Genomic DNA, 14,665 nt, shown 5'->3' on the forward strand with positions numbered 1-14,665 from the left:
CTCTATTACCATGTTTTCATTATTCAAAATTTTAGAGCTAGATAACTGGCAGTGCCTATAGAATATTGGCCAAAAAGCCACAAGATTTATTTTTTATTTCTTGTCCAGAAAAGAACACTATTAATCATTTTTCCCATTAAGAAGGCAATTTTTATAATAATTGTGAAAGGTTAACTAATAGGGGTAGTTATATAGCATTTATATCTTCTTTCATAATTTAGTTTCTTGCCCTAAACTTCTCTTTTGTTTTTCTGGTCCTGGAGGGAATTAAACCCAGGAGTGCTTTACTAATGAGCTACATCCCCAGTCCTTTTTATTTTTTACTTTGAGATAGGGTCTTTCTAAATTGCTGAGGGTCTCACTAAATTGCTGACACTGATTTTGAACTTGTGATCCTCCTGCCTCAGCCTTCGAAGTAGTGGGTATTACAGGCATGCAGCACCATGCTTGGCATTGCCTTCTTAAGTGAGTTAATACTATTGTATACATGTGTGGCAATTAGTTAATTACACATCATTCTGTAAGTAGTTAATTACACATCATTTTGAAAGATACCTAAGTTCAATTTTATGGAGCTGCATGAGACTAACATCTTAAAAATTAACAGAAATTACCACCACAATCAGGCACTTTTTTCTTGCATAAGTCTAAGACAATCAAGTAACGTGATATTTCAATATGGAGGGATCAAATCATTAATAAGGACTGGTTGAGATTAAAATAGGGCACAGGCTGGGTTCTATTCACATTAATGTTAGTCATTTGGCAGGACTGAAATTAATGAGGTGCATTTGAAGTACATTTCAATACAATATTTATTACTCATATGTAGGCATCAAATTACCCAACCTTTTATTTTTGTTAAAGAGTAAAAGAAATTATTGGAATTATATCACTGTTATGGACTTGTTCACCTCAAACTATCTTGAGATTTATAATGATATTAATGGATAACAGCAATTAGCATTGCTCCCTCTGTCCCAAGCCCTACATTAAGAATTTAATAATCACAATGTCTCCCATGAAATGGCCCACTTATCTGGTATTATTTCAATATCCATTATACAGATGAGTAACTGGAGTCTCAGAGAGCTTAACTTTCTCAGTTTCATAGTATTAATAAGACAAATTTAGGAGTCACACCCAGTCATTCTGATTTCAGGGTTGGCACTATACTACATATTAATTTAAGTCTCCAATTGGTTAGTTAATTTAAAACAGCATAGCAAAAAAAGGGATAGTACCAAAACTCAAAGGTCAATTGGAAACCAGTGGTTTTCTGTTGAAGCAGTATGTACATTTTTTTTGGTGTATACCTTTAGATATTTAGCACTATTTTACAAGATCATGGAAGGTAATGATACTTTATGTAGCCTTCTTAATTGAGGATGGAAGCATCCAAAAAATAGGGGAAAAATGAACGATTATAAGTTTGTGTTTCAGTTATTTACACATTTCTATTGTGGTTCTTCACCAAGGCCAATTCTTTCTTGAAGGCAGAATGGAACAACAGGTTAGATCTACACTAATACATATCCATGTTCTCCGGAATAAATGTTGGGGGTAATCATTCACAAGAATAATCCAATCCATAAACCTGTTTTGTTATGTCTACATGCTGTTCCTTTGTTGGTTCTTATTTAATTAACTACTCACATTTTGGGGGAGTAGATACTGGGTATTGAACTCAGGGTCACTCAACCACTGAGCCACATCCCCAGTCCTATTTTGTATTTTATTTATTTATTTATTTATTTATTTATTTATTTATTTATTTATTTATTATTTTATTTGTTTAGTTCTCGGCAGACACAACATCTTTGTTGGTATGTGGTGCTGAGGATCGAACCCGGGTCACACGCATGCCAGGCGAGCGCGCTACCGCTTGAGCCACATCCCCAGCCCCTGTATTTTATTTAGAGACAGGGTCTCACTGAGTTGCTTAGTGCCTTGCTATTGCTGAGGCTTTGAACTTTTAATCCTCCTGCCTCAGCCTCCCAAGCCACTGGAATTACAGGCATGCACCACCAGACGCAGCTAACTACTCATATTTTAAAGTGGGAAAATTTTACAAGAAAAAAAATATCTGGATCTCTATCTTCACAAATGATATTTGTTAAATGAACACATGGTAAGCCCTTGGTGCTGAGTTATGTTTGTCCTCTTCAGACAACCAGAGGGCAAATTCTCTCTACTCAACTTCTCTGTCACTTCCCCCACTGATGTCTCCTGCTAAGACCCTTTGGTATTTCCATGAGTGTCCAAATCTTAAAAAAAAAAAAAGCCTCATCCTCCCCGAGGTTCATGAAGTGCATGTGCTATGGCCTGCCATGCTATTTGTACCTCCATTTGACTTTTAACTTGGTGATATGAAACCCAACAAAAGCCGGGCAAAGAAATTACAATGAGGGCCTTAAAGACAACACAATTTCTACAAGGAAGTGTGTGATTTGGGTCTCTGAAAAGGTTGTTTAAAATTATTCCTAAGTCATTAGTATATATTTACCTTTTGTGTGTGTGTGTGTGTGTGTGTGTGTGTGTGTGTGTATGTGGTGTGTGAAGACAATAAATTTAGAATTTAGTGAAGAATTATTTTTAGTACTTAACTTCAAATTATATAGGCCATCTACTCTGATCCTTTGAATTATTCTATTAAAAATTCTTCATATCTAAAGATATAATGCACAAAATGAAATTTATAGGTAAAATTATACTATATTTGGGGACCATGCTAAATGAAACCTTAGTTATTCTTTCCCCCTCTATCCACACACACACATACACACACACATAAACAAAAAACTGCTGGGTAACTATTTGAAAGGATGGATATGTTAATTTGCTACATGATAGTAATCTTGTTATAATCTATATGAATCCTATAATAGTATGTTGTATATCTTAAATATACACAATAAAATGTATTTTAAAAATACTCTGCAATTTCAGTATGTATATTTTGGGCACATTTTATTTGCTATGTATGAAATAATAAAATACCAACAGTGATTATAATTATGGATTTTCAAAATCGAACAATAACACTATATATCATAATTACATATATTATATAAATGTGTAGACATGCATTTATATGTCTGTGTGCACATGAATATATGTACCTCTTGAAACTATTCTTAATTTAAATCACAGAATATCCTTACCTCAGCCAGAAAAACAACTAAGCACCAAATTAGCACAAAAATCAAGCTCTTGTGGATAGTGATATATCGAAGATATGTGTTCCACGTGGTCACAGCAGGTATGCTCTCTACATCATCAAAAAAGCATTCCTGAAAAAGAGCCATGATTATTACAATGAAACAACATCATTTCATACCATCACTGCAGTTTTATTTTGAATGTGTGGAAATAAAGGAACATTACTTGAAGCTAAGTGAATTAATGCCGCATGTGACATCATACCATAGCCAATATGAAGTCCATGGAGCAACAAAGCTTTTTGGAAACTGTGAAACACTGTACTTTTAAAAAATTCTACAAGTATTTGGTATATAATTGTATTATTGTAGGATGATTTTAGTAGTTAAATGCTCAACAGTGTCATACCTTTTAAAAAATGAATGGTATCATCAATATGAAGCTTCACAGATCTCACCTTGATTTAAGTTGTTTCTTCCAGTATTCATGGACAAGTCTTTTTTGGCATTTTCCTAGATACAAAGGTCTCCCAATAGACTGAAAATCAGCTTGGGTTTGTACATTTTTCAGTAGCAAAGAGTTATACCTCTTTATGGATATGATTTCAATTATGTAATTCTACTTCTGTTATATTCCCCCAGAAATTTTAAAAATTGAAAAAAAATTGGGATTCCAGATAGTCCTAGAGAAATCACAGGTTTTTTTTTTTCTCATGAAGTCCACATAATTTGTAAATGAAACATTAGATCACAAAGATAGGTCCAATAAAATTGTAATAGAGCATACTGGCTTGAAGCACAGATTTTTAAAGTCAGATAGGCCTGTATTTGAATTCAAGCTCCGCTTCTAACATCTGCATTGAGGCAAGATGCTGAAGTTGTCTGAAATTCCATTTCCTCATCAATAAATGAGGACAATGATTTATACTCTCTAACATAGTAGTGGGGACTGAGTCGACACTGCTTGGTACTAGAAGTAATCAATAAATAGCAACTATTATTAGTCAGATAAATCATTCTTTCAAATTAACTTTGAGGACTCAGGTTTGAGAAATCTACTTAGATGGCTATTAAACCATGTGGATGACTTATCCATTAGAAAACACTTTTAAAATTATAGAAATACTGAAAGCATATATTTTAGGGATCATCTATTCCTTCATTTCACAATGAAGGAAACTCTGGCCTGGAGATGTTAAATGACTTGTGACTCACCAGTTCATTCTGTTCTTAAACGATCTATGCTATTAAACATGTTAATTCATTCAACTCTACCAGTAGTTAACTTCATCCAAGGTACATAAGTTTTCTAGTAAACAACAAGAAAAATCCTCCTCTTTTATATTGCTTTCTGTTTTAAGAATGAAAGCATTTTATTCTTTGCAATATAACAGACTTTCTGTCTGAAGATTGGCACTAGTGTACCTATACTATTTTATATACTTTATTTCACTGAGCATAGTGGTGCATGCCTCTAATCCCTGTGGCTCAGGAGGTTGAGGCAGGAGGATCACAAGTTCAAAGCCAGCTTCAGCAACTTAGCAAGGCCCTAAGCAGCTTAGTGAGACACACTGTCTTAAAATAAAATATAAATATGGCTGGTGATGTGGATCAGAGGTTGAGCATCCCTTGGTTCAATCCATGGTAAAAATAAATTCATTAATAATAATAATAATAATTTTAAAAAAGAGAAAAAAGCCTATACTGTTAAGAATGACATCTAAGTCAGAATGTGAGTTGGTTCTGATGAAAGACCAGATGTTTATACACCTTATATAGGTTATGTTCATTCAGACATAGTTCTTGGTTTACACATAATTGAAGCTATTTGTTTATATATTTATTTATACTCCACTTCATCCCACAGAGGTTTCAAGCGGTAATAAAGCAGATTCTTTTTAATGTATAATAATGAATAACACTGCCTAGTAAAGAATCTAATTCTAAATCCTTGCTTTGGCTTATAAAATATTTTATGGGATGATGGATATATATCCACTGCAATTGGAAATATTGATTATTTTATATTTTGAAATTGCTTACATATGGACTTTGGACTTCCTAAGTCTTAAGATAAAATCCCATCCTAACCTGATAATTTGAGTAAATTTTGCTATGTAATACATATCATATTGTACCTGATTATATTGGAGGGGCACTAATGATTTATGCATACCTTTAAATCTTCTTCATTAATTTCTTCACTGATTTCTAAGCCACTCTCTTGAGACAAACGTCTTGAATAAATATCCATTTCAGTGAAGTTTGTCTGAGGGGCTAATGACATTTTTCGTGTAGTTGTTGTCCTCCGGTGGATGCTTGGCCCCTGGTTCACCGAGTGTGTCATCAGGTTTAGAACAGACTGTCTCCTTCGGCCCTGAAATGTGGGGCCAGTGTTGATCACATTGCAGCGAGGCAGGATGGCCTCCCCCTGCTCAGAATCTGGAATTAGGGACAGCCTTCTCTCTAAGGGCTCATCAGATTCATCTTCCATGCCATTTCCTTGTAATGGGGTCTTTTGTACAATTGAAAATTTTCTCATTGAGTTGATTGGATTGAGAATAGAGTTCTTCCTTTTTTCCCCAAACTCTCCAGTCTGTTTAAAAGATTGTTTTTTTGTTTCATTCCAAGAGACAGAAGCATCTCCTTCTAATGAGAAACGACGCAATGTCTCTGTTAGGATTGAATTTCTTCTTTCCACACTGAATTGGTCAAAAGAATCATATCCCATGAGCTTTGAACTAAAGTCTGGCCGTAGATTTTGTAGTTCAGAAAATGTCCCGTAAAAATAGCTGCTACCTTCATGCAAAATTAATATTTTGTCAGCCTTCTTTAAATGTTCCATTTTAGAAGTGACCAAAATCCTAGTTTTGTTAGCCATCAATTTACACACACAGCTTAAAGAACATAAAAAGATAAAAATATCAATTTCATAAATAGTTTATTATAATAACATGAATTTCATCTTAGCATTTTATTAATGTTTCATTATATAAAATCTCTACCATACCATTTTATTATTATATGAAAAATGATTCTAAAAGAAAACATAGTAATTAATTTGGTGCCTATGGAATTATTACAGCATGAAATAGCATGCCATATTGTAAAGTTGAATGTTAACAGCTCTAGAATAAAATTAAATTGCTGATATTTACTAGACATCTGAATTTGAGTAAATCACTTACCCTCTGAGTCTTTATTTCTCTTGAAAATAGGAATTTTTTAGATAACCTTCGGTGTCTCTAGCAGTCTTTATTTCTACATATCTTATAAAGTGCCAAAGATTTCTTGTTGTTTAAATTTTCTATTAATTGAATTCCTCTTATATTTTAAATTGACCATATTAAGACTAATATGATGGTTAAAACAAGTGAAAATTAGATTATAATAAATTTGACCCTCTTCTAATAAAAATTTCTCGCAATCTAGAAATTAATCCTGACTGCAGTCTTCCAGGGGAATCTCAGTTACTTTTAACTACTAAAACCTTATATAACGTACAGAAAGAGGCATCATTATACTCTCATGTATGAAGACAACACAAATGTCGAAAAGTTTATAATGGTTAAGAGATTACTTATCATAGTCACAAGATTATCAAAATAGTATTTTGGGAGTTAATTTAACTAAATTTTGCTCTTCCTGCCATGTTGGAGTGTGGAGAGGCCTGCCGAGAACAGGACTTCTAAAAGGCAGACATCCTTGGAAGGATATGGTGCAAGGGCATTTTGCTGGCTCTAAGCAGGGTCTCCAGAACAAACCAGAACATCCTGCTCATTTTAAAGTCAAAGGGGTGTTTATGCCTGAAATGAAACTGATTTCTACTGTGTATAAAGCAAAGAAGAGCACAGTGACTCATGGCAGCAAACTGAACAAAACCAGAGGAATCTGGGGAAAGGTAACTCATGCTCATGGAAACAATGGCATCAATCATGTTAAATTCCAAAGCAACCAGACTTCTGGGTAAGGCCCTTGGATACTAAATCCTTATGATGCTGTACCCTTTAACGGTTTGAATGCATGAAAAGTAAAATTAATTAACTTATTAATTAAGTGGGATTTATGTTCTTATAATTTTGTTGAATAACAGTAAAAATTTATTGTCCTAAATTGAGTTGCTTTATGCTTAAAAATGGTGGAGGTTATCTAACATTTTTAAGAGTATAGAAGTCAGAGCACTGTACATAATGGCCATTGAGGACAATTATGGAGATTTAGAAGATAACTGGGATTTTAACGTGAGATCTAAATACGAGACCATATTGTAAGGAGTGGCTTGAATAAGCTTTAGGGAAAGTAGAAAGGTGATTGCCTCCTTTTAGGTTAAGAATAAATGTGAGAAACTTAAAACAAACTCAAAAGTGCTTTATGATAGCATACACTTTTCCATACAGATTGTGTTGGAAGTGAAAATGGGAACTGGGAATAGTTTGAATGGAGAGCATATTGATTATACTTTGCAATTTATTTAGAGAAGCTGAAATGAAACCGCCTTGGGATTTGTGAATGGACAGACTATTCTAGTATATATCACTTCACTGAGAGTAATGTAAGTTGAAAGCGTCTAACAGAAAAATGCCACATGATTCTTCCTCAGAAAACCTAATGCCTGGACAGGTAGCTTTCCTTGGCTTCTTATTTTAATATAATAAAGCATAGGGTTGAAGTAGAAAAATTTAAATGGAACTAAGCAGGTATCCAGAATACTTCAAAGGTTAAGTTTGTGCTAAAATAAAAATTTGAACACAAGCAATAAATAAATAAATTTAACTAAATTCTAGAAAAGATGCTTCTAAAAATAATGCAGACTTTTACACAAATACACACACACAAAAACACACATCTTGCTTTATTGCTTAAAATCTTTGTTTCTAAGAGACTATAATGATTATTCACCCAATAAATTACTTTATAGTACATGAAATCATTTTGAAGCTTTGAAATCAAGTCATATAGCTAACTGTTATTCTTAGGAACTTCAAGGAAATGTAAGTTCTAATCTCTGCATGACTGAGGAGGAGATTTTTTAAGGAAGCACTGAGGTAGATGCAAAGACTACGCATTCATCATTCAACTATTCCACGTGTTTAGTTCCTTGAAGAGTTCACTATTTTACTATTTACTGAGAAAACAGAAAAAAATCACTAAGATACAAAAGTGAAAATAAATTTTTTAAGTATAATAACAAATTAAAACAATAGAAGATACACTGCAGGCAAAAATATTGTAAAATCTACATAGACAGCAACTGTTGTAATGGTATAGCAAAGGAATAAATTGATTTAGCATGTGATAATTAGAAAGGTTTTAAGGAAAGTAATTGTCAATCTAGGCCATGAGTAAGCTCCATGTTACATTCTGCCATCCTGAGCTGCAACAATGGTGGGTGTATTTCTCAAGAAGTAATATGTCATCTACCATGGTATAGTCATTTTTTCTTGTCTTTTAGCATGAGAATTATAAGTAAGTTATTCAAAGAACATACCTTTCAAATATTTCCTTTTCAGTTAAAACATCTAGGTATCCAAAAGGAGAGTCTAATAGGTACAAATCAGCATCTTTGTATACTGCTCTAAAAAGAAAATGAAATTTAAATTAATTTTCTCAATAGTTTCCATGTCACTACATATAGATGATTAAAAAAAAAACAGTCAACTATTATGTTACAGTATGGTCATCACTTCTATTCACTGAAATAAAACTGTTTACAACATAAGGCAGATGTAGCATTGTTAGAGAATTTTTTTTATTTATGTGTCTTTAATAGTGTAGGTTATTTTAAATGAGGAATAATAAGTCACAAATGATTTTGTGGCTTTGTTATAGTACTTCAAAAAATGATGAAATATTTTTGCTAACTGCAAATGATAAAATCATGCTAAGTAAAATAAGCCAATCCCCCAAAACCAAAGGAGAATGTTCTCTTTGATGTGTAGATGCTAACACACAATAAGGTGGGGGGATTTAAATTTACTGGATTAGACTAAGGGGAATGAAGGGAAGGGAGGGAGGATGGAAATGAAAAAGACAGTAGAATGAATCAAACATAACTTTCCTAGGTTCATATATGAACACATGACCAGTGAAACTCCACATTATGTCCAACTTCAAGAATGGAATCCTAATTAGAATAAGTCATACACTATGTGTGTATAATATGTCAAAATACACTCTACTATTGTGTATACAAAAAAAAAAGAACAAAAAATATAAACTAAATAACACCATATGGTACAACTTAAAATATTGTCTTAAAAAACTTTTAAACAATATTATGTATTTAAAGCCAGGGATCATGCTATGTGCAGGAATACAATTTTAAAATTATAGTCACTTCCCTACAAGAGCTTGCATCTTGGTGGGGAAATAAATAAGAAGGTAAACGATTTTAAACTGTAAAATGTCAGAGACAGCAAATAAATTACAGTAGTGTTGTGAATTTTTTTAAAAAAGAAATATTTTTCAAAGTGTTCACTGCTATCACCAAGTTGATACCAGTGCTGTCATGACTATATAATTGATACAGCTTTTTGCACCTTTAGTCTTCATCTCTGAACCACATTTATAAAAGTTCCAAGTAAGGAAAGAAATATTCACAATACAAATTTTTGTCCATATTCATTTACTTTTTAAGTTAAAAGTAAAATTTTTAAGCAAGTAAAATCTCCATCAAGTTAATTTATAACAGTATTAAGATGTAGTTCCTATGTTAACAAACATGAGAAGATTTCATCATAACATTTAAATTTTCAGGTATGATTATAAGTAATTATATCTCTCACCTAACTGTGTGGGATTCTGAGCATATATATGTAATTATAGAAACTTTTATAATAAAGAAAATGGAATCCAGTCAGCAAATAATGAGAGAAATAATGGAAGAATTCAGAAATAGCAAAAACTCAAAATCTAAAATAAATTTTATATTGTAAACTATATGTTATGGTTTAGAAACCAGGTGTCCCCTCAAAGGCTTCTTTCTGTATTAATGAAAGAATATTCTGTAGTGAAATGACAAGATTATGAGACCTGTAACTTAAACTATTCTAGTTCAAATGCACTAAGTGGGTGGTAATTGGAGGCTGGTGGGGCATGGTTGGAGGAAGTGAGTCACTGGAGATATGCCCCGGAAATGTGAATCTTCCCTGTGGCCCTTTCCCTGTCTCCCTCTCTCTTTGCTTCCTGGTCATCATGAGGTGAGCAGTGCTCCTCCACAATGCCCTTTCTGCCATGATGTGCTGCCTCACCTTAGCCCATAGCAATGGAGTTGGCTGACTATGGAGTGAACCTCTGAAACTATGAGCCAAAACAAACTTTTCCTCCTCTAAGTTGTTCTTCTGAAGTACTTTTGGTCACAACAACAAAAAGAAAAGTTAACACACTAAGTTTGAAGACAATGTGAAATAACTAAAGGACCCTATCAAATGTACACTTATGGTCCATTGTAGATATTTACACATGACTCTTACTTCTGTCTTTATGATAGATGGTCTAAATTTGTTTTGTCCACTCTGAAACTTTGGAGCTTAAGTTAGAAATGGAGTGTTTAGAAATGGAGCTATTCAGCCGTGATTAGAATTAGATGCAGTTATCAAGGTTGAAATGTATCTAATTCTAATCATTTCTAAATAGAGGCTTAATGGGGGGTGGGGGGGGGAAAGAGACCAGATCATGCATTCATACACAGGTTCTCTATTTCTTACCATGTGAATTCCTGTGCTGCCTCAGATTCTGTCAGCATCAGGTCATCACCAGACAGAGGTGGCCCCTTGACCAGAACATTGAGACAAACCTCTTTTCTTTATGACTTTCTAAACCCATTATTATATATATTATATATATTATATATTATATATATTATTAGCAACATAGAATGAATTAAGACACTCTCCTTCATATCTATAACCACAGCTTCTCAAGAGATTATAAATAATATATTTATTGTCAAAAACTGGACAACATATTTTACATACAGATCAGAATTACAAAAGACATTATTGTTAGTAGGATCTCAAACTGTGTGTGCCTTACAATAAGACCAAATACGCTGGTAAATACAAACTTTACATTGAATGTCTAGAAGCCATATTCCTAAGCCATATTCCTTACCTAACTCTTGGATAGAATGTTTAAGTTGTTGATTCACACATAAATTAATCAACTTGCCATTATTCAGAATTCATTATCTTGTTTGTTAACTGTCCGTATCTACGACTTCATAGTACAAACCCAAGATAAAGGAAGAGTTTAAAGCAGAATCAGAAAGACCTGGTTCAGATTGTGACTCCACCATTTCCCTGTGTGGCTGTTGGCAAGTTAATGTCTAATAGACTCAATTATCTCATGACTTCTTCTGAAAAGCAAAGATAAAAATTCTTTCTTTGAAGGGTTGGAGATCACATACATGTAGGTGTGCGCACACACACACACACACACACACACACACACACACACACACACACACACACCAGGCAACTGCAAATGCTCAGTATTAGTTTCTTGTCTGTTTTTGGAAGTTGGAGAGAGTGAAGGAAGGGAGCCAACACATTAACAAAGCAATGAAATTGATTTCTTCTTAGTAACTTTGCAACACAGTAAAAATTTGTTCAAATAAAACTGGAGGAATATTTGACATCTCACATCACTAATAAATTTTTAAACTGAAAGTTATAATTTAACCACGTTTTCTTCTTGACGCAAATGAACTATATGTACTTCTCTGACAGCTTCTAGATTCTTACTCCAAGAATGTCTCTATCAAGGGAACTTCTATACCCACCATGTCAGATGTGTTTGTCTTATTTTACTTCAAAGAGTAGGCTTTAAGCCAATTGGCATAATTTGTCTTATTTTTATTGTGGAAATGATAAATTATGTTGAAAATTTTTGAAGACTTAGGTTTAGTTAAACCAAGAAGCATAAACAGAAGCCTAAACTAGGTGGGTAAATTGTGGAAATAGGGGAAATGACAGAGTGTTTGATAGAACCAACAGAAATTTATATCCTCTCTTTCGGTGTTTTTTGTAGGATTCCAGAGCTTTCTATTTATAGTAAACTATACCATAAGACAAACAAGTATACACACTCTAAAATAAGGGAATTCATTTTGATAAAGTCATTATTTTCAACAAATGTGAACAACTGTATCATCTATATCTCTTAAAGGTGACTCAACCCATTAGCCATAGAAGCCCCCATTTTTTTTTCAATTTCAGAAACACAATATAAAGCAATAGAAAAGTTTCTATAATATTTTACATCCAATATTACATCAAATAGTTTCTAGACCAACAATCCGATACTCACCTTGCTAAAGAAATCCGCGCACGTTGACCTCCGCTCAGTGTGATTCCACCTTCTCCAAGGACTATGTTGTCTTTCTCTGCGAACTTGGAGATGTCCTGTTATCAAAAGCAAAAAATTAGAGCGGGGGGGGGGGCTGGGGATGTGGCTCAAGCGGTAGCGCGCTCACCTGGCATGCGTGTGACCTGGGTTCGATCCTCAGCACCACATACCAACAAAGATGTTGTGTCCGCCGAGAACTAAAAAATAAATATTAAAAATTCTCTCTCTCTCTCTCTCTCTCTCTCTCCCCTCTCTCACTCTCTCTTAGAGAGGAAATTTGGTATGTTGAGTTTGAAATTGAAAAGTATATCTCCTTTCAAATAAAATCAGATATCAGACTACTACTTTAGCCAAAGTTGAAATTCTGAATGCTGCATCTCAATTATTTCAAATGCAAGTCATTTAGTTGGTTAAAATAACATACCTATTTTTTTTGATTTCTTAAAGTAATCTTTCTTTGATTTTAAAAATGTCATTCATGATCATTAAGTAAGAATTGAAAAATATTAAAAAGTAAAATATATGTGTATTCCTGGACATATACATATGTGTGCTGATCACCCTTGGGACTATTACACAAACTCAAGTGCAATTAACATGCTAAATAAGTATACTTCTCTCCATTCTAAACATAATCTTTACAGAAAATCACCAAAAATAAATCAACCTTTTACTAAGAGAAACTAAAATAACACTATATTCACCCTTTGCAATAGTGTCTTCAAATGGGCTGCAATGGGTACAAGGCAATTTCTTTCCATAGTTTTTTTTTTTCCTTTCTTTTCTTTTAAAGGAGAGAGAGAGAGAGAGAGAGAGAGAGAGAGAGAGACAAAGAGAGAGAGAGAGAGAATCTTTTTTGTAGATGGACACAACACAATGCCTTTATTTTATTTTATGTGGTGCTGAGAACCAAACCCGGATCCCGCCGGCGCTAGGTAAGCGCTCTACCATTGCGTCACAATCCCAGCCCCTCCACAGTTTTTTCATTTGCTCTCTTTTTCTTTCTCACCCATCCTCAGCAACTCATTCCTGTATCCTCTCTCCCTCCATTCTGCCTCTACTGTCACATTCCTGCAGTTCCTGTCATCCTTTCTCCCAGCTAATGAACTTTCCAATGGAAAGCATTGTAGGCATTGTGTCAGAAGGTCCTTAACTACAGACTTTATAAATCTAATTTAGAAGGTAAGCCATAATCCAGGAGAAAGCAATAACAAGCCTAAAGATTTAATTAAGCATTTTAAGATGAATTCTAAAACAGTACATAATTAATTAGCAAATTAATTGTACAAATAACAGAAGTATCTACACAATAGATAGAAAAAAAATGCTTGAGGTTTTCTGAAAGTGATGGGGTTTCACCTTGGCTGTGAAGAATGAGAAGAGTTAGATAAGGTCTAATCTCTCTTTAGTCCAAAAGAAGTGCTCTCTCTCTCTCTCTCTCTCTCTCTCTCTCTCTCTCTCTCTCTCTCTCTCTCTTCTCTTTCTAACCCTTTTGTTTCACCTCCTTCTCTTTACCCTCCCCTTAAAGTTCTTTTCCATCACTGTCTTTTTTTTCTTTTGCAATGCAGAAATAATTCATCAGTGATATCTGTATTTAAAGCATTAGCAAGGTTATTTTTATTATTCATCTATTCCTGTTGTCTACCATATGAAATTAAGTAGAACCTCACACACAACTCCAAACACAAAGCAGATAAATTCATTAATGATCACTTGTGTTAAGAAGTACTTGGCAGCTCCTGCAGGCTAGAACCATGCTAGTAGTCACTGCCTTCAAGGAACTGTTGCTATCAACATTTCTGACTTCAGGTGACTAAAAGCTTGGGATCAAAAATACTGGAAGTTTGAGAAGATGCAGCAGGATTTTGTGGAATCTGACACATAGGTGCTGGGGAAATGAATATAACAGAGAGAACATCAAGACCCATACAGCCCTGCATATAAAGAGGACCTTCAGAGATAATTAGATATGTGAAAGCAAGTACTCTTGTTGCCTTCTATCTGGACTAGTGGTCAATTATTTCAAATCCAAGTCATTTAGTTGGTCATTTAGTTTATCAGCTCGTAAGTTGGGCCACATACCTATGGTTCCATCCAAATAAAAAGAATCGCAGCCAAATCTCACACTTGTGACTGAAATCTTTAGCTCTACTAGA

The 14,665-nt window shown here is 33.9% G+C and overlaps 1 protein-coding gene across 1 annotated transcript in view; it reads right to left on the bottom strand.

Moving 5' to 3' along the window:
* The window catches only part of Cftr (CF transmembrane conductance regulator), a 153,250-nt gene that overhangs the window by 61,903 nt on the left and 76,682 nt on the right, over window positions 1-14,665 (bottom strand). The window contains exons 12-15 of the mRNA XM_005332271.4: window positions 12,471-12,565; window positions 8,650-8,736; window positions 5,338-6,058; window positions 3,165-3,293 (exon numbers count right to left, since the gene is read on the bottom strand). Of these exons, the coding sequence (XP_005332328.2) occupies window positions 3,165-3,293; window positions 5,338-6,058; window positions 8,650-8,736; window positions 12,471-12,565 (1,032 nt within the window). The remainder of the gene's footprint in view (window positions 1-3,164; window positions 3,294-5,337; window positions 6,059-8,649; window positions 8,737-12,470; window positions 12,566-14,665) is intronic.

This window comes from Ictidomys tridecemlineatus, chromosome 2 (genome assembly GCF_052094955.1).
Source record: "Ictidomys tridecemlineatus isolate mIctTri1 chromosome 2, mIctTri1.hap1, whole genome shotgun sequence".
Taxonomy (NCBI): Eukaryota; Metazoa; Chordata; class Mammalia; order Rodentia; family Sciuridae; genus Ictidomys; species Ictidomys tridecemlineatus.